At 33.3% G+C, this 26926-nt stretch overlaps 1 protein-coding gene across 1 annotated transcript; it reads left to right on the forward strand.

Moving 5' to 3' along the window:
- Positions 1-616: 616 nt before the first annotated feature.
- Positions 617-25073, forward strand: lmf2b (lipase maturation factor 2b). The gene is given in 14 exon segments (NM_001142563.1): positions 617-789; positions 8894-9147; positions 11795-11823; positions 12422-12615; positions 14304-14485; positions 16432-16576; positions 16860-16994; positions 17840-17945; positions 18085-18181; positions 19032-19214; positions 20960-21128; positions 21527-21638; positions 22476-22584; positions 24384-25073. Coding segments are annotated over 14 exon segments (2142 nt in total). The 5' UTR covers positions 617-695; the 3' UTR covers positions 24717-25073.
- Positions 25074-26926: the final 1853 nt, after the last annotated feature.

A 26926-nucleotide genomic window follows, 5' to 3' on the forward strand; every position in this document is an offset into this window, starting at 1 on the left:
TATTTACAAAAATGTCAATGCATCTCAAAACGTTCAAGTTCATATCTTTTATATCAGCAAACATGCAGGTAAATGCAATTCTGAGGGGAACCTCGTAGTTTTAACAGATTTTTAATTTATCTGTTATTGCAAAACGTAAACTCGTGAATAATTACATATTTATTTATTTATTTAGTAATTGCATATCTGACACTTCCTAGTCAGGAGAGCTACTCAGAACTGCGTGGGGGAAAAGACATCTAGTTTGTATTCAGTAAACATTAACACGCTTTCATACATGGTAGAATTGTTTACATGAATAGATTTTGTAAATTATATAAAAATGTGTACATACAAATTTGATAAAACATTTCTATTAAAATATGCAGCTTTATCCGTGGTTTAAATAAGCTTTAATACTGTGTCGTGTATATAAAAACTATGTTGTGATATTAAATGGCCTGACGCTCTGTATATTTTAAAACGTAAAATATTTTACTTTTTTTTTTCGCTGGAATGTCAAAAATCACGTGATTACGTCACTGTGTAAAAGAACCGAACAGATTGTTCAAAAGAACCGATTCGCGGAAGTGAGTCGAGCTTCCATCACTAATTCAAACTCCACCCCTCCGATTCCACTTCATTTTTCCAATGAGCATTAGCGCTCGAATCAGCCGAAACAAAGTGACACCTCATCCCTCCAGCAAGCCTCAAACATGGGGGAAATCAAAACGCCCAGAAAATGGTTCCTGAGCAGCATCGCGCTCATTTACGCGTGTGCTTTCGCATCCGTCTACGTCCAGATACCAGGTAGGGAAGTTTCTCTGTCTCGGAAGGTGGATGTTTGGCGGCTGTGCTGGATTTTTGGGCGCGGCGCTAATGAATGGTTGCGTTTACACTTGATCTTGAACTGTATGGAGGAACGTTAGCGAAAACAAATCAGAATTCAACTGATTCATTCATTAGTTGACGCGAATCGCCTTTGCTCCTGCGCAAAAAACGTGCCATTTTAAGAGCAGATTCGGTTCAAACTTTTAAAGAAGCTCGTGCACAAACCGCATCTCTGCAGAAATCCGCTGCGCACTGAATTTTAATATTTCACGTAGAGTTTCTGAAGTTAAAGCTTACTAAATGATTGCATCTCTGTATGAATAAAACAGCAGCGAGTTCCTCCACATGTGCTGATGTTTGGGAGCCCCGCCAGTTAGTGCTGACTGCGCACTGAGTGACCATGAGCATTCAGGGGCCTGTAGAGCTTTTGTCACTAAAATGCCATATGTTTGGAGCATTACTTTAGCCTCTCTTTTTTTAACTATTGACCCCACAGAATGGCCCTTTTAATGTGCCAATAAGCTCATGCAACATCAAAGTTAGAGAACCTCCTCATATATATATATATATATATTTTTTTTTTTTTTTTTAAATTGGCTTTCATCTCTAACCATTGTGACTCATACTCTTGCTATGCATTTCCAAGTGCTGGATTATGGACTGTCAGCTAGTGAGTTATTGTTTGTATTGTGTTAGGAAATGTTTCTTAGTACTCTCAGATTTTGGTTTGGCCACAAACACCAATGTTTAACATTTGTCCAAAATGAAATGTTCATTAAAGATGCATTGTGCCAATTGGGGTAAAGTTTGGTTTTATAGTCACTCATTAAAACTTTTTCCTTGATCATATAATTTTAGAAAAGTGTTATTTGCACATTCTAAATTAGGAAATCATATTAGCAGGAAAGACTATCAAAGTACATTGATCACAGTCAAATGAATAGTGCTAATGTTTTGAAGTCACACTTGCATGTGATTTCAGACCCAATATTCAAAGTACCATGGTAAACAATATAAAGAACATGTCCCTAAACGAATGCTCAAATATAAAACCAACTTTACCCCTATCTGGGTTATGTTCTCTCAGCTAGTGAGTTATTGTATGTTTTGCTTCTGTTAATATTTCTTAGTACTCTCAGATTTTGGTTTGGCCACAAACACAAATGTTTAACGTTTGTCCAGAATTAAATGTGCATTAAAGATGCATTGTGGCTATTGGGGTAAAGTTTGGTTTTATATTTGTGTGTTAGGACTTTCTCCTTGATCATATCATTTCAGAAAAGTATTTTTGCACATTCTAAATAGGGAAATCCTATTAACAGCAAATGACTAGGTCAATGAAATGCTGCTAATGTTGTTTTGAAGTCTTTCTTACATGCCAAAAGTTGCCTATTTGTATCCTTTTGATTTGGCCTGCCAGAGGGAAAATGATTGGGAAGGGTTGGGAAATGCCTTCAACAAAGGTTGTCATTTCTGTTTCAATGTAACCTTTTGTTTGTTAGCTTTATTGCTGAGCTACAAAAAAGCAAACGGTAAAATGTACCTGCTGTGTATTCAGCATTGAACTCCATTGTTCTATAAATGGAATGGAAATGGAATTATAATTTTGTTTTTGATTTTACTGTAATAAGTTCAATAAAATAATATAAAATTTTTAATAGAATGCATTGGTAAATACTGTTAAAGTATTTTTTGTCAATTAGTTTTTTTTTAAATATTATGATAATATTATTTTTTAAATGATAAATAAATCAGGAAATTGCCCGTGGCAACTTTAACGTAGTCGAGTTTGCTTAATTTACTTTTGGCTCACAGCTCTCAATCAAGCTTGGACTTTGACCCTTTATAATACACTTTGGGCACCCCTGCACTAAACGAATGTGTCAATATAAAACCAACTTTAAAGTGCCACAGTAGTCACTCTGTCATCTAATAACTTTGTTTAAAACATATTTTTGCAAGTAGGGCTGTGCAATTAATCTAAATGTTGCAATTAGCTAATCGCAAGAGGCTGCGATATGAATATATATACATATATATATTTATTTTTTTTTTTTTTTTCCCCCACCCTGAGCAAATGCATGACTGTTGTCCGTGTGTGAGAGTCTTACTAGCCAACTGAGTGAGCACACTTTTGTTCTGCCCAATCGGAATAGTGCAACAGAACTATGCAGAACACCCACAAATAAAAAAACCAGCCAAAAAGTGCAGACGAGTGGGATAATTGCATCCACTGCTTCAGAAGAATTAATAGACAAATAATATATATATTTTAAAAACAGCACGTCGGTAATATGGGATTATTTTAGCTTTAAAGTCACATACACCAAACAAAAAAAGGTCATTTATTAGAGCTTTCACAGAATTGTGAAATTCATTGCCAGCATGAGGAAATACAACAGCCAGCACCTTAAAAACCACCACATGAGGAGTGTGATTGAGCTGAAGCTTAACCAATCATTTTATTTAAAAAAGAAATAAATACCGCAATTAGATATTTTCCCCACATTGCACAGCCCTATTTGCAGGTAACATTTGAGCTTTTGTTTGTTTGTTTTTGTGGACAAAACAAACATTGACTTTTGTTTTTAAGTAAAATAAAAAGACGTACAGCAATATTTATAAACTATTGTACTGCGCCATTCTGTTTTGTGTTTTGAACATTATACATGTCTTTGTTTATTATTGACCCTCCAATAACTAAATATTTATATGTAAATACATTTTAATGTTATGCTTTTATTTATTTGGTTATCCATCCATTTGAAAATGTATAAATGTAAACAATGTTTTGATGTTTTGCTTTATTTGTACTTTGTAAAAAACGCTGGGTTCCTCACATTTCCTTCATATTGTCCCAACACAAGTCAATGAAGTTCATTTGATTGATTTAAAAAAAAATACATAGATTGAACTTTAAACAATTAAGTTGCCCCCACCCCCCCAAAAAAAAAACCTCTAGAATTGTGTTGATTCGGCTTATTTTAAATAAGCAGCAGCAAAGTGTAATTAAAAAAATCCCTTATTATGGTGGGCATATCCCTTATTTTCACATCTCTATGTTGACGGGTATAAAATGGCATGGTTTCACGGTATTGTGATTACTGCCTTAAAACAAAAAACAAAACAAAACCTTTTCCCTTTTGAACACAATATATTTTATTTTGAGAAACATTTAAAATATTTTGGAGCAGTAAACCGGTCATGCTACACGTCTGCGGTCTTCATTTGTTAAAACCTTTTCTGCTGGAGATATTGTTGTCCTAAAAACAAAACAAAAAAAATGTAAATAAAAAAAATCTTACACATACTTTAGGAACGGTATTGCAGAAAATTTTGACGGATTAAAATCTTGACTTTTCCAAACCACGGTATACCTTGAAAATGGCCATTTTCCCATGCCTAGTCGAGGGACCCCAAAAATGTTTTAGATTGTTTATTAGATTTTATAGAGATGCACTCCCACTGCTGAATCCTCCCAATTGATCTAACATTATAAATTCTTTCCAAATAGAGAAATTAAGTCATCTGGTGAAATTGTATTTATATCGCAAAATAAAAATATATTGACATGTTTGTTATTTCCAATATCGCGCAGCCCTAACTCACATACTGTCTAGCTCTTCAAAGAACGAGGATATGATATAGTCTGAATCACAAAGAGCTGAATGCTGCTGAATCCACTCACTGTGTGTTGCCAACAGGAAAGGGAAGTAAATAATGAGTAAATAATAGCTCTCTTCCCGTTTGATGAGCTGGGCTGGTTTGTTTGTTGCTCAACTGTGTAAAAAGCACGTTCAAGGTGTTGACTCCTTAGTTCTTTCCTACCCCAACTTCATGTCTTTGCTTGATTACACATGGAAATTAGTCCTCTAAGGTGGTGTGTTGTGGAGACGTTTGTAGCAGAACCGGGTCTTTCTCCAAACTGAACAACAGAGAGCAACCGTGAGTCATTTGTTGGCACCGGCACAATACACGGCCTGTTCTCTAACGCAAGCCAGCCTGCTTTACTCTCACTCTGGCTGTGGCCTGCATGCCAAAAAATGTGGATGTGCAACACTTGCAACCTTTGCCAGCCGCAGTCCTTGGGTCGCATTAAAGTGAGTTTGTCAGCGAGAACGTTTACATGCACATAGTAAGCTGATAACTCATGCATCATTTTACTGAGAGTGCAGATTAGACACGATAACTGGTTTCAAGGTTTGCAGTTTGGAAAGGTCAAGGTTTTAAAACCTACTCATTTCTTTTTGTTACAGCTTTCCTATGATATATGCAGGGTGGTTTGAGGGGGTTATGACCCTCCTAATTAACTTTTGACCCTTGGAAGGACGTGAAAAAAAAGATATATAGGGTGGTCAGCCCATTAATACTGAGAAATAGTTCACTCTTATTTGTATTTTAATAATAATGCTAATAATTAAAATAATAGATAGTGCAAATATACATTTGACCACCCCTATACCATTGTGGATATATAATCACGCCAGAAAAAAATCATTCAACAGTCTGAAACTGGCAAATCTACAGTATAGCACAGATGGACAGCGTAAGCTTTCACAAGACTGTTATCTCCTAGAATAAGTGTTTGTATTTACATATAGCCTGAAAGCAAAGTCAAATTAGATGCACAGTTTGTTTAGTTTGACCTACAGATACCTCTGGAATGGCTAATCAGAGGATCGCTGTTGGTCAGAATACACTAAATAACCTTCAAAACTCTGTGTTATTAATAAATTGGATCATTTAAATGAATATATTAATGACTGAAGTATAAATTACACAAACTAACATTACAGTGAGCCCCTGGTATATTATAAAAAGTGGACTTTTTAAAGACAAAAGACTTGGATATTATATTTCTGCTGGATGTTTTTTTTAATTCTTCACTTTCGCCAATTGGTGACGTTTTTTCCTCGTCGCTGTCGCCACTGGCTTGCACGGTTCGGGATCTGTAGAGCTGAGCATCGATAGATTTGCTCTTCAGTGTTTGGACTCTCAGTAGGGATTATTAACCACACTGAACTGAGCTAAACTGAACTTAAACACTGAAAACTTTACTACGCTGTTTCAATTTACTATAATCTTCATTATGAAGCTGCTTTCACACATTTTACCTTGTAAAAGCGCTGTAAAAATAAAGGTGAATTGTATTGAAAATATGGGATTCATTGGAAATGAACGTGCAGATAAAGCAGCTAAGAAAGCCCTTACAGTTGAAGATAACAGAATGTAAAATTCCTGTGTCTGATTTCAAACCGGTTTTAAATCTGTATATTAATGAGGAATAATGAACGGAATGAATATAGGAGTAACGAATTGTTTTTTTATAGTAAGGCTGTGCGATTCATTGAAATTGAATCGCAATCACTTTTTGAAACGTTGCAATTAGCTAATCGCAAGAGGCTGCGATATGAAATGTATATGTATTATTTAATTTTCCCCACCCAGAGCAAATTCGTGACTGCCGTCTGTGTGTGACAGTCTTGATAACTAATTAATAATATAATAATCAACACCTTAGTGTACCATTTTTTTTCCTAATGTGGACTTATTATTTATAATTCTTTGGGTGCAAAGCACAGAAAACATGTTCATACATTTTGTACCATCTATATTACCTAGCATCTGTGACAGTCAGTTCATGCTTAAGCTATGTTTGACCTCAGTCGGATGAAGGAAAACCGGTGAGCACATTTACATGACCACATGCATTATTGGCTGCATAATCGGGTTAAGAGTGCATGTAAACGCACTCCGCAATGGTTCTATATTGTCTATTTCCTGCTCTCTCTCTCTATCTATGATGTATGACAAGTCTGTTGTTCTGTACTGTTCGCTATTAGCCTGAAGCAGAATTGTACGGCCGTTTTGCATAAAGCTGGGAATGTCTCTACTCGTTTGGAGGCGTTAAAGTCACAGGACGGGTTTGTGTTTTGCTGATTGTCATGGCAGTGCGTGCCTGTGTTGTTCTGTTGAATGAATGTTTACATGCGGCTTGAAGCTTTTGTGGTTTTTACAAGCATTGAGAAAACACAGCGCATTATTAGCTGCAGACCTTGAGGGACCTGTATGTCACCATCGACAGCATGGTACTGTGTTTTCAATCAGCACATTTGCACAATAAATATGATCTGTTTTTCTTTTCTTTCTATTTTTACAAGTTGATGTGTGTAGTAGCGCTTGTAACTCATTTTACTTTCAAAAGGAAACATAGAAATAGATCATAATTTATTTATTTTTTCTTTTCTTCCCTCTCAGTCTCTGTGGGGAATAGGGATATAAAAAATAAAGCATCAAATAAAATATTTATTAATTTGATAAAATAAAACAATGCTTTATATTAAATAGTCATAATAATAATAATAATAATAACAAAACAATAAACATTATTATTATTATTATTATTATTATTATTTATAACTGCATAGCAAATAGTGATTTTTTTGTGTTTGTAATAAATTATTATTATTATTATTATTATTATTATTAGTGAGTTGTTATGTAATAATTGTTTATCTTTTAAAACATTTAGAATTTTGTTTGGAAGTAGTTTGACAGATAAAAATAATATTAATGATTAAAACAATAAATAATAATAATAATTATTATTATTATTATGTAGAACTGTAATAAAATGTTTGCATAACAATTATTGATATATTTTGTGTTGTTGTTGTTGTTGTTGTTATTTACTAATTGTATTATGTAATGTGTTTATTATTAAATTATCTTAATCTATAACAATTTTCCTTGTTAGTAATTTGGAAGTAAATTAATAAATAATAATAATAACTAAAACAATAAACGTTGTTGTTATTTGTAACTGTCATAAAATGTTAGCATAAAATATTGATATTTTGTTGTTGATGATATCATCATCATCATTATTGTTATTATTATTATTAATGTTATTATTTATGTAGTGTTTAATATTAAAATCTTTTAAAACTTAGAATTTTCTTTGGAAGTAAATTAATAAATAATAATGTTTATTGTTTTTGTTAATAATAAAAATAATGATTGTTGTTGTTATTATTATTATTATTTTCTTTTTATTAACTAAATAAACATGAAAAAAATAAACATTATTATTAATATTATTAACAAACAATAAATATAATAATTATTATTAATATTATTTATGACTGTAAATGTTTACATAACAAATATTGATATTTTGTGTTTATGATCCAATATTATTATTATTATTAATATTAATATTATTTGTGTAATAATAGTTTAACATATAATTTAGAATTTTCTTTGGAAGTAATTTGGAAGTTAATAAATAATAATAATAATAATAATAATAATTAAAACACTAAGCATTATTACATAAATAATAATAAAATGAATAATAATATTAATAATAATAATATCAACACAAAATATCAATATTTGTTATGTTTGCATAACAAATATTGATATTTTATGTTGATATTATTATTATTAATATTATTATTCATTTTATTATTATTTATGTAATGTTTAGTATTAAAATCTTTTAAAACCTTAAACTTAGAATTTTCTTTGGAAGTAAATTTATAACAATAATAATGATGATAATAAGTAAAACAATTAACATTATTATTATTATTATTATTATTATTATTATTATTATTATTATTAAAATGTGGAACTGTAATAAATTGTTTGCATAACAAATATTGGTATATTTTGTGTAGATATTATTATTATTATTCATTTTATTATTATTATTATTATCATTATTATTTAGTAATTATTATGTAATAAGTGTTTATTATGAAAATATCTTACCTTTCAGAGTTTTCCTTGTTAGTAATTTAGAAGGATATTGGTAAATATTATTATTATTATTATGTAATTTTTTTTTTACTTTCTGATTTTTTCCCCCTTTTTTTAAGTTCTGTAAATAAAGGTACAGATCTACATATCATCCCAGTCTGATTGCCTAGATGACTAGTTAATCGATCAAACATCTCAGAAGTCATTACTAGCATAAACCCATCAACATTAGTTTGTACTACATGTTTCTAAAAGTACTTGCAGAATAATATTGAATAATGACCATTGTCTAATCAGATTTTGTGTCTCTGTACAGGTTTGTATGGAGATGAGGGTATTCTTCCAGTGCGTCTGCAGATGCCGAAGATGCAGCGGCCCCTGTTGGAGCAGCTCCAGGCCTCCCCATCGCTGCTGTGGCTGGGGCCGTCTCTGGGTCTGGAGCCCCAGCAGGTCCTGGAGCTCATCTGCCTGTTGGGAGTGCTGCTCAGCCTGGGCGCTGTGCTACTGGGGACCCTGAGGGACAGTCTCACCTACCTCTGCCTGTGGGCCCTCTACCTCTCACTCTATAACGTGAGCATAATCACCTCCTTTTCCCTCCTGTCAGAGAGATGCAAAAGCAGAACAAAAATAGCAGTTTGTTTGGAGTGTCAAAATTCATTGTGGACTATTCAGTATCGGTTCAGTAATAGATTATAACCGGTTATTAGGTACTAAAGTCATTTATCTCTTGTGCCATGTCGTGGTAGTTTACTATGGCAAGGGAGGCAAGCTCAATTAAATAATAATGCTAATTAACTTCTGAGTTTGCTGGGACTGTCTTTCAATGACACTCAAACTACAACCCAACCCCTAGCAATGAAATAGTGGCTCGTAGAGTAAATGAGAGCTATAGAATTCATCTCTGCTTCTCTCTCTCTTTTTCACTGCGGATTTTTGAACTGTTAAGGCGATATACACTCTCATGGATCTACTGTGATAGCCGCAGCCATACTTCAGTGTCTGCGTCACTGCTCTGTGAACAGCGATGAACGTTACTGCCAATCGCAACTTTTTCTGTTGAGTGCCTAAACACAATGATTAATCACACCTTGTTTGGGCAGAGTGATATGATCAAGCTCATCATGAATTAAGCATATACACAAACTTATAATTTTTAATTATTTATTTATTGACCACATGTAAATTCACATGTGTTCTTCATATTTCTCACTTTATTTAAAGCTTCAGGGCAAATGTTTGATTAAAACGGTAGACGTTTAAATATTAATAAAATATGAAACACCTTTCAAAAACTAATGCTTATTACAAGTCCAATATAGTAACAAATATTGCTTAATGTAATAATGCAAAATATTATACTTTCAATATTGCAAATTTCTCACTATGCTGTTGTTCGTGTTTCTGTCTGCATCCCTGTAATGACATGTAATGTTGTGCTTGTATATAAATTATGAAAAAGTGTTACCTGAAATAATCTATTTTGTGACACCACAGAATAGTAGAGAGCATAATATGCAAACCCTTTGGTTTATACAATATATATTGTCATATTGCGCACACACAGCCCTATTCACAACCTCAGTTTTAAAGTCATGGTTTGAGATAGCCGGGGTAATCGACTAAAATATTGATCCTCAACCTTTTTATAACTGCAGACCGCACCACTAGGGGCAGTGCGGTGGTTCGTAGGTTGCCAAGCGACCATCAACGTTTTCTCAGAGGATAACAAGCTGACAAAACATTGCTGTCGCTCTGATACAAGCTTTATTTGTGGAGAAAATTACAAAGCACTGCAGTGTTTGGGTGCTCTGTGTTTGTCTGAGATCGTTTTTCAAATGTGTATATTCCCTACAAGCTGAAGCTGATCTGTCAGCTCTTGTTATGACTCGCGGTGCACTCGCAGAATTCATTCAACTGGGTGCGCACAAGCCGCACACCTCCATTGGAAATAACGAACTTGAGCAAACTCTAGAAAAAATGCGATGTGCAAGCAGCTGTCATTTGCTATCTCCAGCAGTTGGTCTTCTTGCACAGGCATGGTGGATGCTCCTGATTTGTTGACATGGGTTGCAGATCCATTCCTTGGCAGTTTGTGGGTCATTCACCGGGCCTTTTGCCCTACGCAAAGAAACTTTCCAAAGACGTCTGTTTCTTACTCATTTTGCTGCTTGTGGGTGAAATTTGGGCGCTCAAGTGACCGAGATGTAAGCGAGAGAATACGCTCAATTTTCAAAATAAAGGTTTGTTCAGACCCGGATAATAAATAATTATAATAATAAATAATAAATAAACTTTAATAATTAATTATATGATTTTTTTTTTTTTTTTTTTTTGTGCAGCCCGGTACCAATTGATCCGCGGACTGGTACCGGTGATTGAGGACCACTGGACTAAAAAATCAGTTTTGCATTCATTTTTTTTTTTTTTATTAACGACTTAAACTCCGCGGACCCGGTACCAGGTCTGTGACATCATCTACATTAGCTTTCAGATTTAAAGGGCTAGCGTTACACCAGACCCCTGTAAGTGGTGTCGTTTGAAAGTTTAGAATCTATATTTTATGCACATATGCATCACTTTGGTTTTTATTCTACTGTATAAGTTATTTACACTTAAATACACAGTATTTTAGATACCCGAGCTAGGTATTTTACATTGGCTCATTTTCATATTTTTTTATGACACATGTACAAGTTATAGCTCAAATGAAAGCTCTTGCCGGTGCTCATGCAGTTCTAGCATTCTTTTTACTGAATTATATTCACATGCCAAACAGTTGTTGAATGAATTGTGGTGTTTCCATGGGCCAGAAATGTAAACAATACATTCATGATCAATAAGCAGCCCCAGATAGCACAGACAGCTGTCATCTCTTTAAAATTATACCAAATTTTTGCATTTACACCTCTTTATGTAGATTTGGGAAGCTTTTAAATTTGGGTAGGCAAAATCCAGGCGGAAATCCCCAAATAGCAGCAGAGTTTAAGTGGTTAAAATATTTTAAATCAAATAACTCTCTAAGTTTTGCACATTCCTTGAATGAAATAACAATATTTGTTTGTGTGCATGAGTACTGAACTGTTGGACATACCATATACAATTATAATTTTTTGTGCTCCTATTATGCATTTAAAAATGTTGTCCACCATGTCAGGGACTTCTAAGGCTTTTGGCCTCTGTGTGAACATAACTGATTGTTTGTGTCATCTTTTTATAGGTCGGGGGAGACTTTCTCCACTCTGAATGGTGAGTTCCACTGTTTACAAATGCATCTTGCGGTTTAGTGTAACTGATAAAGGCGTAACTTTATAGTTCTCTGTTGTTGGAAGTCAGTTGGAGTTTCTGAGGTGTAAAGTCTTAAGTGAATTTTATATGAAAAGGAAAGCTGATGTCAAACTATACTGCAATTATTGCTTCTCCATTAAATTTATAGTGATTAGTCCACAAAATTGCTAATCAGTTTGTGGACTGAAATTTAACTTCTCTAACAGAACTGACGACTAAATGGGCTAAAAAAGCAGAGTTTACTATTAAAGACGCCCTGCCACATCCAAACACAGGAATTAAAAAGAAGGCATGTAAACAACAGCATGAAGCAAATGAACCTTTTAGTAACTGCAGAAAAACTAAAAGTGCTAAAGGTAGCCCACAACTGCTTGGCAATGACCTGACAACCACAAATCATTTAGTAAATTGACAAATAAAGTTTTAACAACTCTGACAACCACTCAACTTAGCAGCTGCTAGTTACTAATCAACACTAACAACAATAAAAAAAGCTAGCAACTGTCAAAAATGCAGACTTGTGGAATGTAGTTGTTTGTGATGTGTTGTGGTCTGACAGGGATGTGCTGCTGCTGGAGGCTGGTTTTCTGGCTGTGCTTGTAGCTCCGCTGGGTTTGCTGCGCAGCCACTCCCGTCACGCTTTCCACGACTCGTTGACCTTCTGGATGATTCGCTGGCTGTTCTTCCGGCTCACCTTCTCCACAGGTGTGAGCAAACTGGCCACTGGAGACCCTGCGTGGTACGACCTGTCAGGTATATTAAACCATTTTAAAGTTTTATTCATCTCATTCCGCCTACTCTTATTCACATGACTGGCAGCTCGCTTCCACAAATTATTTATTGTAAATTCTCATCAGTATAAGGGTTTGCTTATCTAGTACCTCTTAGTGAATGTTTTGCAGTAAATGGTAAAGAATTAGTTCACTTTCAGAATGAGAAATTCCTAATAATTTACTCCTAATAATGTTTGTTCATTCATTCGTGCCTGCAATTGTTCACTATTACGTTAATTTGTTATTGCATTCATTCTTTAGTTTTATTGTGTGCTTTCTTTCGTTATTGCGTTCTTTCTTTTGTTCTCTTTTGTTAGTGTTTCTTTTATTACAGCATTCTTTGTTTTGTTATTGCGGTCTTTTTTTTCGGTCTTTCCTTCTTATTGCAGTCCTTTCGTTTTTTTCATTCTTTCGTTATTGCGTTTTTTTTATTATTGCGTTCTTTCTTTAGTTCTTTCTTTCGTTCTCTTTCAATAATGTGTTTCTTTTGTTATAGCGTTCTTTCTTTCATTATTGCTTTCTTTCGTTATTACGTTCTTTCATTCTTTTGTTATGGTGTTCTTTCTTTCGATATTGCGTTCTTTTGTTCTTTTTCGTTCTTTCATTGCATTCTTTCTTTCATTCTTTTCGTTTCTTTCGTTATTACATTCTTTTGTTCTTTCATTCGTTATTGCGTTTCTTCTTTCATTCTTGTTGTTTTTCCTTATTGCGTTCTTTCTTTCACTCTTTTTGTTATTGCGATTCTTTTGTTATTACATTTTTTTCTTTCGTTATTGTGTTCTTTCGTTGTTGTTTTTCGCAATTGCGTTCTTTCTTTTGTTCTTTTTTTGGTTATTGCATTTAGTTCTGGCATTCATTCTTTTTTCTTTCTTTTTTGTTTCTTTTCTTTTTTGTTGTTTTTGTTCTTTGTTCATTCTTATGTTTTTTCTTAGTTCGTTTGTTCTTTCATTCTTTTTTTGTTTCTTTCTTTCTATCATTCTTTCTTTTTGTTCTTTCGTTCTTTCTCCATTTTCTTTTCTTTTTCTGTCTTATTTATTTCTGGAACCTCTTTTTTTTTTACTTGTGGAGACTATTTTATCTCTTTGTAAGTAGTTTTCTCTGCAAGAACATTGGTTTTAAGTATGATAGTAGAAACCTGTTCAAATGTGTAATTTAAAATTTAGTTTTAGGACAGGCAAAACTGGCAATTTAAAAGAGGCGTAAAAAGTGTTGGTAGTAGCGTTGGTAAAATAAATTTGTTGGCTTTTTTTTTTTTTTAATTTATGTAATTTTTTTATTATACAAATCTAGTTGCGGCCCTCCAGAATTTGAGTTTGAGACCATTGATGTAGAGGAAAATGCTGGAATGTTTTCCACAGATTTGTTTACCACCAAATAAAGAAAGAAATGGACGACAGAGCGGTCCTTTTCAGGAAACACACTAGCCAAACTCTGATGTCAAACGGCCCCCCAGTTGCACACCAAAAGCGCTAGTGTGAAAAAGCCTACATCATAGACCAGACATTTTCACTCTCAAAGTGAACTAATCCTTTTAATAGATCTCTAAAATTAGCATGAAGTAAAGCTTAAAAAAGACGAGAACTGTGATGCAGACGGCACATCTGTGTGGGCTAAACTGACTCATCTGTAGATTACAGTGTTTTTAAAGCTCAGGCTTTTCTTTTGCAGCATTGAGTCATCATTTGGAGGATCAGATGAGTCCCACTCTTTTGGCCTGGTACGTCCATCAGCTTCCAGAATGGCTGCTGAAATTAGGAGCGGTGGTTTTGTTGCACAGCGGGATATGCATTCCTCTTCTGGCGTTCTTTGCTCCCATTCGCCGCCTCAGACTGTTCGGCTTTTACGTTCAGGTTTGTTATGTACACACTGTTGTTTGAGTGCAGGTTTGCATTGAAAGTTATCCACATGCCTGCTGTAGAAAATGTTATTTACAGTAGAAACCTATTCAGTGTTTAATGGTAGTTTGTCACAGAAAATGAGTTAAATGAAATTTTACTATAACGGTCATTTAAATTACTGTTGTACCCATTTGCCAGTGTGTTTTCTATAATTGAAAATTAATTCATGAATTGACTAAAATCACCTAATTTATAGATTTTTAAGTGCAGTATTTACAAGTACAAAAATAACAAGTACAGAATAAGTATATTGGTCACACTTTACAATAAGGTATCAATATTAGCTAATGTATTTACTAACATGAACTAGTTATGAACGATACTTGTACATCATTTAATAATCATACAGTGATCAGCATATACGAGTACACTCCTAACAAATCTCTCTTTTAAATTCATATTTTTAATAGGAAGCTGTACAATGTTATATTTGTGCATGTACATTAGATTAGTCAGTACTGAAGCCAAATCTGAAGCTCATCTAACAAATTAACTTACGATAACACTCCAAAAACTAGTACACTCATATTTATATGTTATAGAAAAATATTAAATACAAATTTAAAAAAGGAAAAATTAAGGGAAGAAATGTAAATGTAAAAAAGACAGAAATTTAAAAAACATTTGTTTAACTTTTGTAGGTTGTAATTATTTTTTGCAGTATTTTGCTTGATCTTATTTGTATTATCTTTCAATTTCTAAAAATGTCTATATATAAAACTGTTGTTTAAATAAATGAAGAGTTCAGATGCAAAAACCTTTAAATACTGTTTGCAATTTTTCTGTTGTAGGTTCAGTAATATCAAATTTAATGCAAAGAATAAGCCCTTTTCCTGGTCTTTAAAGTGAAATATCTTGACAAACAAAGGAGGCTGAAAAAAATAGATGGAAATTTCAGATGGCAGGTTTTTGCATCTGAACTCATCAAATATATCTGTTTAATAAATTTGTTTTGTTCAAATGCACCAAAATACATTGCCTAAATTCTCTGAGAAATGGATACAAATATTCATTTTCAAAATGGGGTGTACTCAATTATGCTGAGCATTATAGTTCAACATTTACCAATGGATTATTAACATCCAAATTCATGCATGATAACTTGAGTTAATGCACCATGAGTTAACATGAACAACGAAGAACTGTATTTTCATTAATGGTAATTAACTTGAACAAATACTGTAATCAATAGATTGTTCATTGTTTGTTCATATTAGCAAATGCGTTAAGTAATACAACCTTATTGTAAAGTGTTGCCAGTATATTTTATAATAACATGTATAATTTCCTTATTTAGAGTAAAATATATATTTCTTTTCAAGTGCAATATTGAAGCGTTCATAAGTGCAGGTCAGGTCTTTATCAAATATAAAGTGCATATTTTACACTGCATGATAACTAATTATCTTTTAGCTTAACCCATTTGTTGACTTTCTTCACAAAACTTAAAAAAAACTTTAAACTTATGTTTTTGAGTATATGAAATGTACATCTTATTTCTCGTAATTCATACTTTTCATTAAATTTATTTCCTATGAATGTAGCACTTAAAGCTTATCAAATCACTTTTGCTGTCATATCATCAGCATCACGTGTGCTATGATGAGTGAAAAGCTTAGGTGCTGGCTCAAGTGCAAATACAACCACAGTGCAAATTACTACAACAAACTCCCCAAAAAACAGGACAATGTAAAATTGGCCCAAAAAGCTTATTTGCTAGTTAAAACATGAAGTGCATTACTGAAAACAACACAAAAAAATTGTGTAAATGAAAATTATTTTATGTACAAACAGACTGTGTGATTAACTTGTGTGTTTGCAAAAACAAAACAAAAATAAAACTTTTTTTTCTATTTTTTAACTTTTTATTTATTTATTTTTTTTTATGATTTTCTCAGCTGTTTCTCCAGCTCTTCCATATCCTGACGGGTAACTGCAGCCTTCTGAACCTGCTGAGCATCGCCCTCAGCTTCTCTTTGCTGGATGATGATCATTTCAATACCCCTTCAAAGAAGAGGAAAGGCCAGGAAAAGAAGACCAGAAGTATGACAAAATATGCTCTTTATTTATATTTTTATTTTTATTTTTTCCCTCCCCTGCTATAACCACACATATGATCACACAGGATTCAGAAACATTTAAGCAGTTGTGAACAATTTATTTGGGCTGAATTTAACAAATCAAATTAAGTTAATCCTCTAAGACTCAACCCATATCAATATTGTTTAAACTCAACCCATATCAATAGTTTTCAACAATTTTGCAGAACTCATTTTCTTCAGTGCATCAACTGCTTTGAGTTTATTGTCCGTCTGTTTGATGCTAGGCTGGCTGCAAACCCTGGCCTCTGGTTTTGTTCTTCTGGTGGAGTTGGCTGTGTATGCGTTCATCCTGTACAGTGCCATTACACTCTACCAGCTGCAGATCGACTGGGAACAAAAAAGAGTGTCAGCCAAAACAGGTGAGAGCGTCCTGCATTATGGATTCTTGAAATATGTTGTTGAATTCTGTGTCTTGAAATATAAATTGGCAAATGTTATCTTTGATTAAACATGGAAAGGAATTTAGTGAAACGTTATGATCTTGTGGAGGTTTGTTGAAGTTGCAATGATTCTATTCAAAGTCAGAAGACTGTAGTATTTAGAAAATGAGTGGATTTTATTTCTTTTTAGAAGATGTTCAATGATGAGTTCAGAATCCTGCTTAAATGTGAATGATATATGCGTTAATACTATGTGCTTTTAATGCTAAATGTTGTAATGAATTTAACAAGCTTATTTTTGATATTTAATATCGCATTTAGGTTATGGAAACCTGATTCCACTATTAAGATTTCATTTTTAATTTTTTTTACAAATTTTATATTTCACAATTTTGAGTTAATATCTATGTTTTTTTTTCTCCCAAGTGTTAAAATTGGTAGTTAAAAAAAGTCAGAATTGCTACATGCATTAAAAAAAAATTTTAAAAAATGTGAGAGGAAACGCATTGCAATTACCATTTATTTATTTATTTATTAATTTGTTTATTTAATTATTTATTTATTTATTTATTTTATCTACCCCTTGATAGATTTCAGCTTTTATATTTTAGTATCTAATGTACAATTGGGGTGAAATAAAATCTCTAATAATTTATTTTTTTACATTGCAAAAAATATTGTGTGATTATACCTCTACTAACTGTTTGCTATGAACTAATTTATCGAGCATATTTTGATCTATTAAACTTTAGTTTTTAATGACACAAAAATGATCAGCATCTAAGCTACTCATTGCCGTTCCTTTTAATATCTGACCTTTTCAGATTTCAGTCATGGGAGATTTGCTGCATTTGTCCTGCACATCCAGGAACTCACTATCTGGGTCGGTGTGCTGTCGTTCACATGGGAAGCCGTGAATGGCATGCTAAAGTAAGCCCTATCAGTAATGTGCATCAGTAATGTGCAACTTTGTGCTTAAGTATAAGAAGTAAAAATACAGATTTTGTTAAAAAAAAAAAAAAAAAAAAAGCAAGCCAAAGGAAAATGTCTCCTCTGTTTCCTTCATCAGGTGTTTGTGCACTCGAGGCATTGTGAGCAAGCTGTGGTCCCTCATACAATGGGCGCTCGTCACCGCAGCTACTGTGGCCGTCTTTGCCCTCAGTGTGGTGAGTTTACTGTCCCACAGATGTAATAAATGCTAATCTGCTAATCAATTAATTTATAAATGTTAATCTACGCAGTAAAGCCTTTAAAAAAAGCTCTTACTTGCGTTAAATGTTGCATGTGCTGCAAAAATGAAGTGTTAGTTCACCCAAAAATGTTTATTCTGTGATTTTAGTCGCACTCCACTTGTTGTTAACATTTGAGTTTGTTTCTTCTGTTGAACACAAAAGAAGATGTTTTGAAGAATGTTGGAAACCGTTTTAATTGATGTCAATGGTTACCCGTTTCTAACATTCTTTAAAGTCGCTTGTTTTGTGTTTAACAGAAGATTTGTGGGGGATTTTTGGATGATTTTAATATCTTTGCCAGTATTTTTGTTTCCAATAATATTTGCTTTACGTCTATTAAATCGAGAATTGTTTACTTGTGATGCAGACTGAAGGAATCAAGTCTTGTTTTTGTGAAGTTTAACAAAATTAAGTACATTTATGCCTAAAGGAAAAACAAATATCTGACTTGTAAATTTACAAAAGTGGATTTTGGGCCCATTTGCAGGTTTATCTTTTTGTTTTAATCATATCTTTGCTTGTTTCTCTGAAAACAATATTCTTTGCTGTATGGCGACTGCATTTTTTCCTTCACATTTTGATATTTTATTTAAACAATAATTATTTAAACATTTATTTGAAACAATAAAACAGGAGTTTTACATGCCTTTAGTATGATCTCTTTTATTGATGCCACTTTTGAAAATTAAATCAATGCAGACACACGTGACGTCTCATCTTTTGATCCCCCTTTTATTCTCTTAGTTTGGTGCCTGTTAAATTAATGTTGGGCGTCTTTTTTCAGGTTCCATACTCTACTCTGCCTGGCATGTCATCCACTACAGTGTTTCCTAAAGTGCTAGACTTGTACAGGGCGGTGGAGAAATTTCACTTGGTCGGAGCGTACGGTGTCCAGCACAGACCGATCTCCACCGAGGGACGGCCGGAGATCATTTTAGAGGGCAGCTACGATGGTCTCACATGGACGGTATGAGGAAGGACAACCCCAGATATTTGGGATGTACATTTCAGTACAAGCCTCAAGTTCTGGAGTTGACCAAAGATATTATATTATGCAAACATTAGCACACTTATTTTTTAATAAAAGCTCCAAAAATGTTGGGACAGAGGCATGCTTAAGAGTACAAAATGTAAGAATTTCTTCATAACAAAATATACAATAGCCACTATATATAATACAGTTTATAATACAGTTTATAATACAGTAAAGCCTTTAAAAAATGCTCTTACTTGCGTTAAATGTTGCATTTGCTGCGAAAAATCAAGTGTTAGTTCACCCAAAAATGTTTATTCTGTGATTTTAGTCGCACTCCACTTGTTTTTAACATTTAAGTTTGTTTCTTCTGTTGAACACAAAAGAAGATGTTTTGAAGAATGTTGGAAACCGTTTTAATTGATGTCAATGGTTACCCGTTTCTAACATTCTTTAAAGTCGCTTGTTTTGTGTTTAACAGAAGATTTGTGGCGTATTTTTGGATGATTTTAATATCTTAGACAGCATTTTTATTTCCAAGAAACAAAACAAGAAATCAAGTCTTGTTTTTGTGAAGTTTAACAAAATTAAGTACATTTATGCTTAAAGGAAAAACAAATATCTGCTTTGGAAATTATAAAAGTGGATTTTGGGCCTATTTGCTGGTTTATCTTTTTGTTTTAATCATATCTGTTATATATATATATATATATATATATATATATATATATATATATATATATATATATTATGTCTTATGTACTTGCATTATCCCACATGTTTTAAAGAATGTTTATATCCAAAGAAATAAACTACTTTCACTAGTGACCAATACTATATACCATACTCCTAATTTAGCTTTTGCTAAAGATGTCAATATTGTAGCTCATCCATGAACATGGTTTTGCCGGTGTTTAATTGAATAAAATAAAGACCACAACATCCATAAAACCACACTCAAGTCACAACATCATCTAACTATGCCTTTGTTTGTTGTGAATATGTGCCCTCTAGTGGCTAAAATTACATGCAGCACATTTAACACTGTCACATTCCTTTTAGTTAGTATTTAATTGTTTGGGTGTTGAGGATGCTAATGTTTTACAGTCTAATGTAACTCAAGACTTCAGATGGTAAGCCATACAATTTCAGTAATACACAGATCAGGGGTCTCATTTTTGAAAATTTGTCTAAAAGAAACCTCCCTAAAAGTGAATTCATAGTAATGTATTTATCAATGATTATGGCTCATATAATGATTTCAAATGGTTTAATTAAGTCAGTGTTTAAGTTATAAATGTTTAACACATATTCTACCATTATGTTTTTTTTTTTGTTTTTTTTAATATATATATATATATATATATATATATATATATATATATATATATATATATATATATATATATATATATATATATAGATATAGATATATATATATATATATATATATATAGATCACAACTTTTGCATGGAAAGTGGCGTACACGCATTTCCACTTGATTTGTGGATAAGCCACGTTTATAAATAAGACCCCTGGACTGCAGTCAGGCCAGTCAAGTGTTCACTTTGCATTAAAAAAAACAACATCACTCTTTTCTTTTAACGTTTTCACTTACCTCCGTCCCAACATCAAAAAGCCATCAAACCCAACATTTGTGTATGTTTACGGTTTTTTCATTCAGCAGAAAGGCTGATGTTTATTCTCAGTGGACGCTTTTACTCTTCTCCTGCTGCAGGAAATGAACCCCATGTATAAACCAGGAGATGTGAATGACATCCCACCAGTAGCGGGCCCTCATCAGCCGCGTCTGGAGAGTATGATGTTTCAGGCGACTCAAAAAGGACATGATCACAACCCCTGGTTTGCAGGCCTCCTCCAGCGCCTCCTACAGGGCAAAGCAGATGGTGAGCGACAACAATGTTATATTTCATTTTTATTTATTTAACATGCTTTTATTCATAGCAAAGTATAAGTGAGGATAAAAGAAGCACTTAAAATCATCAGAGACTAGCAGTATATAAATGATATGACAGATCTTTCATTTTTAAATCATGGATATTTGTTTGTTTTCAAATGACGACATAAAACCATAAAGACATACAAGATAAGTACTGAGGCTGCCAGATTGAGTCTTATTTACATTCATAAGTAAGATCCTGTTGTGTTAAGGGTTACATACCAAAGATAGAAAATCTCTTCAGGGGGGATTTCAGATACCAATAAATAAACGCACCTCAATTTAATGAATGATGATGGATGTTTTGAAGTGCGCTGCTGATTGCCTGTTTTCTGTGTTTTGCAGTCATTGGTCTGCTGCAGGTGGATGAAGCGCAGTATCCCTTCAGTCAGAAACCACCGGCTCTGATCAAAGCCAAACTTTACCACTACCACTTCACAGACCCGGTTAAAGACAAGTGAGCTTCACAACACCTAATTCTGTATTTATAGTATTATCCACATTATTGATTGGCATCTAAACTGAGTGTGGATGTCAGAAATGTGTGACATGCACAGATGGAAAATGTATTTATTCTCATATCTTTTTCAGTGTTAATTTGGGTGGATACTTGATGGCTATGTTAAATCACTTGCCAATTTTATTTTTGTGACGTAAATAACTTTTTAATATAAATACATTTTTAAATAATATTTTTCATTGACAAATATCCCATTTGTAAGTCCTATCGCTTTCTCACTACAACCGATCCGCTCCAGAGTTTTTCAATCAAGCCGAGACCACCTCATTCAGGCGATCTCGGAGCGATTGTTTTAGTGCGGATCTGAGAGCGATTGCTGGATTTACATATGCCAAATGAACTGCGCTAACTGGGCAGAAAGACGGGTTCTGAAACAAAATTCTAGGTGTGAAAGCACCTTAAAATAACTAACAACTATGCTGAATAATATTTAAATGTCATAAAATATTGTTAATTTATCAACTTGTTTTAAAAAAAAAAATCCCATTTACTATTAGAAAATGAATAATAGAACCAAAATATTATACTGTATAAGTTGACATGTTCAAAGCAAACTTCTGTTCACGTTTGGTGTTTTAGAACACGCGTTTGTAAAAATGCAATAAATAAAGTTGTCTTATATAGAAGTATCCACAGTTTTTATAGACCCAAGTGAATGCATCATATAAAAGCCCGTGCAAAAATAGAAATTCTTCTCTTTTAACCTGTTAATAATTACTAAAACACTCCGACAGAAGAGAAACTTTACTGGACTTCTGTTTGTCGTTTCTGAAGGACTCATCAGAAGGCTTGGTGGAGGCGACAGTACAAAAAGGAGTTTTTTTCTGCTGTGAATCTTGATGATCCGAAGCTCAACAGACTGTTAGATGAGTCTGGACTAAAGGTACACAATTCATCACAGTCTTTAATTAATCAAACACCTTTCAATCAAGGTTGTAGAAATTGTTACATTATTACCCAATAGGTGGCGACAAGCAACCATGTAAAATGCATTTGTCTCTTAAAGGTATAGTTCACCATTTTTCACTCAACATTTAGTTTTTCAAAACCTGAGTTTCTTTTTCAGTTCAAAACAAAAGGAGATATTTTGAAGAATGCTGGCACCCATTGACTTCCAGAGTATTTTTCCCTATTATGAAACTCAATAGGTGCCAGCAACCAACATTCTTTAAAATATCTTATTTTGTGTCAACAGACGAAAGAAACTCATAGATGTTTCAAATAACATGAAGAGTAAATAATGTGATTTTCACTTTTGGGGGAACTATCCCTTAATTTTTTGAAATTTATATTTGTTCTATTTTATATATAACAATATAAAATATATTGAAGCAAATAAGATTGTCAATCTGTTAAATTTTTTTCATTATTTATTTATTCATTTACATTTGTTGTCTTCAGAATTGTGTAAAATCATAATCACTTTTAAACAACTTTTTGTTTTTTAAATTATGCAGAATCTTTCATTTCTAGGGCATGATCATATCAGTTTCACATTTAATTCAAGTTTTTTAAGTTCTTAAATCATTCATAATGAGGTTTAAAAATGTATTCTAACACTGTTTAAAATTTAAAAGCACATTACAGCAAATAAGGTTGTCATGACTAGGGCCAGACAGAGTATGCGGACATTTTTTGCTATTTGTGCAGAGAATTTAGCAAAAATCTGTGGATTTATGCAGAATTATTTTAATAGTATCATAACTAAACTTAATATATGAAGTCAACAAATAATGCAACTTAAATTTTTTACGACACAAATCAAATTAGATTCACTAACAGTATTTAGTAAACAAAGCAAGTCTCTCATATAATATCCCTAATAAAAGACAGACATATTACCCAACAGCTGTGTTGTAAATAAATCATATGAACATTTTAATATTATTATTATATCACAACAATATTAGTAAAACAAATTTAAAAACTGAATAAATACACATTTACACAAGTAAATACATAGGCTCGATGATGGGCTAAAAATCAGCAGATTTCTGCGTGCACAAATTCTGTGTGGTCTTTGTCATAACCTAAGAAATGATGTATATTAAGATTTCTATACAAAATTCTTATTTCTATGTAAATAAAATAAAATGTGTATTATTGTATTCGCTGTGTAAAACATATGCTGGATAAGTTGGCGGTTCATTCATTTCTGATGAATAAAGTGATTCAAGCCATTCTCACACTGAGATTTCAGCCACGATTCTGTCATCTGGGACAAATATCAGAAATCCAAAATAATTCCTGAAATCCTGAGCTAAAATCTGTGATCTTTGATCTTTGGTTTGACATGATCACAGACAGCCGCTTAATGCCTGTTGCGATCTGATTTGTCTTCCGATGAAGTTCTGACAGTGTCAGTAGAAAGTGTCATGGGTTGATGATGTCACATCTTTTGTGTGTGGCACGGCTTCAATGTCGTTCAGTCTAACATTATGACAGCTGAGATCTTACAGTGTGACATGGGAGCCATGTTCGTGCAGTCTGACATGTTAAAATCATCCAGGATCATAAAAAAAAAGTCTCACACTATAAGTGGACCTTAAGTCGAAGGATAATGAACGGGTGTAATATTGTATTGTATTGTAATTTATATATCCTGAATTGTGCAGCTGTGCATCACAACAATACATTTCACATTGGTTTCAAGTGCATGAAACTCATCTGTCTGTTTCACAGGAGAAATTCCCAGTTCAGCCAGCCTCCGACACGCCACTATCCCAAACCCTGATCCTCATTCGGGACCCCATCAAGCACCTCTCGGGGGCCCTGGTGATATCATCATTGCTAGCCACTGTGGCCAGCATCTTCCTCATCAGAGTAATCTTCTCCAGCTTTACAGGAGGCCAAAAACCTAGAACGGCTTCAGCCGATCACAGGAACAAGAAGCCCAAAGAGCCATCTGAAACTGCGGAGAAAAGCCACACGACGTCTGCGTCCAGCCGGCCCGGCAAGAAGGACTCGAACGAAAAAAAGGTGGACTCAGATAGAAGCCCTCGCAAGAGGAAATGAGCCACTAGTGCCTTCATCTTTCGGCCAAATGCAATGACAAATGAATCTCTCTCAGGTGTACATTTTGTTTTTTCTAAGGTCGAGTGGATTTGCTGTCTGTTACACACTTTGAGTTTTGCGTGTTTACCACTACACACACCGTTTTATCCGTCTCTCACACACTCAGTCAGATGAGCGGTACTCGTGCTACTGGATGTAATTGGCTTTGAAGCGAGTCCATTTTTTTAAGCCGTCACCTGCTACACACTTCTTTATTCGCTACACACACAGTGGACGTCCCAAAGATGACAACGAAAAGCACAAATGCTGATTTGTTTTTGATGCTATTTAACTCATTAAACGGTTGTTGATAAATGATTTCATTCCTCAGTTGTTGTTTTTTCCCCTGTAGTGTAAACCATGATAAATATATCAATAGTAAGGTCCTCCTTATTGATGTATTTATATAAATGTAATTGTTTTCATGCAAGTGTACACATCAATAGCTAGTGACTTCAGAAAATGTACATCTTTTAAAAACTATTTCAAGATGAATTTCACAAAGAAAAAAAAAAAAAATATATATATATATATATATATATATATATATATATATATATATATATATATATATATATATATATATATATATATGGTGGGAAATGCATCTATTGTTATAATATATTGTTATTAATGCATTGTCTCAATTGTTACCAATTGCTGGTGCATGATGAACTATATTTTGCTGAATTTATTCATGTTGGTTAATATAATTGTTATTATTTACACTGCATAAGTTTATGTTGGGATACTTTATTTATTAGTAAATTTTGTGGTTAACTGTAAGCAAAGTTTATTCAAAAACTAATTTCGAGAAGATCACATGCTTATGATTGTTAACGGCTGGTCTCGCATCAGCTTACAATTGATTCACCAATCAGATGATTTCGCTATATAACCAGAGTTTTTTATCTCGGTATCTTCGTCTAGAAGAATCCCACCCCCTACTCCTCCTCCTCCTCCTCCTTTCCAGACGGGTGACACGGCAGCCAAGTGATTTGCACTCTTGCCTCACAGCAAGAACGTCTCTGGTTAAAGTCTTTACTAAACCAGTTAACATTTCTGCGCGAAGTTTGCTCGTTCTCCCCGTGCTCATTTGCTAATTTTCTCCGGTTTCCTCCCACAGTCCAAAAACACGCAACCTAAGTAAATTGAATATACCAAATTGACAACATAGTCAAGCTTATAGCAAGCAGTATATCTCTCATTAGCCATCCTATATCTGCCAGAAATAAGTCGGGGGAGTTCATCGAGATCTGCCTAAGCTCAAACTCCCCTCTCGCCATGCAAACAGGAGGGAGCCCCAGGCTCGAGGATCTTATGAGCAATTTTAAATTAAATCTATAATACTATTGAACAGTAGAGCTATTAAAATTTGATTAACTAATTAGAACTAGAATTTGTACCCATTATTAGTTAACTACAAGTTTAATAATTATTTTCTTTCTTACTAAAAACCTGAAGATATTTGGTGCAGTTTTAATTTCTAATTCACGTTTTTGCATCTGCTCTGATTGATTTGGTACTAAAATGCTAATTCTGTGAACCGGGACCCTGAAATGGCTGTAATCATGAGTTGCTGACTGTGTGTTTTGGTTATACTACACTCAAAGAATACTTTTGCTGTTTGTTCAAACCACTTATTTAAGATAAGCTTAATGCAATTCCTTAGTTTGTTTGTGACAACTTGATTGTTGTCTGTTCAATCCACTAACATTTGTAAAAACTAATAAGTGAACTTAATTGCTTCATGTTGTCTCGGCACAAATTGATTGTAGAAAACAGCATTTTTTGCGATGCATTTCATACTAATAGTTAATATTTGTTCTTATTTGAAGTATTGGAAAACAGGTGAGTAACATTGGTAAGTAGGGAAAATGCATCTACTGTTATAATCTTTTGTAATTTATGATTGTTTCATTTATAATGATTTCAAATGTTACCAATGGTGGTGCATGATGAACTGGAATTTCTTTAATGTTTTTAATGTGTTCATGTTAATTCACACCGCATTAATGTAAAAGTTTAAGGATGACATTGTTTTTTTTATATTAGTAAATTAGATAAACATTTATGTTGAATTATTTTCAACTATTTTTAACTCCTGTTAAATCGTAGGTTTATTTTTTAATATTATTATTAATAGTAGTAGTAGTACTTATTAAACAATA

The sequence above is a fragment of the Danio rerio genome, chromosome 4 (assembly GCF_052040795.2).
Source record: "Danio rerio strain M-AB ecotype USA chromosome 4, GRCz13ab, whole genome shotgun sequence".
Lineage (NCBI taxonomy): Eukaryota > Metazoa > Chordata > Actinopteri > Cypriniformes > Danionidae > Danio > Danio rerio.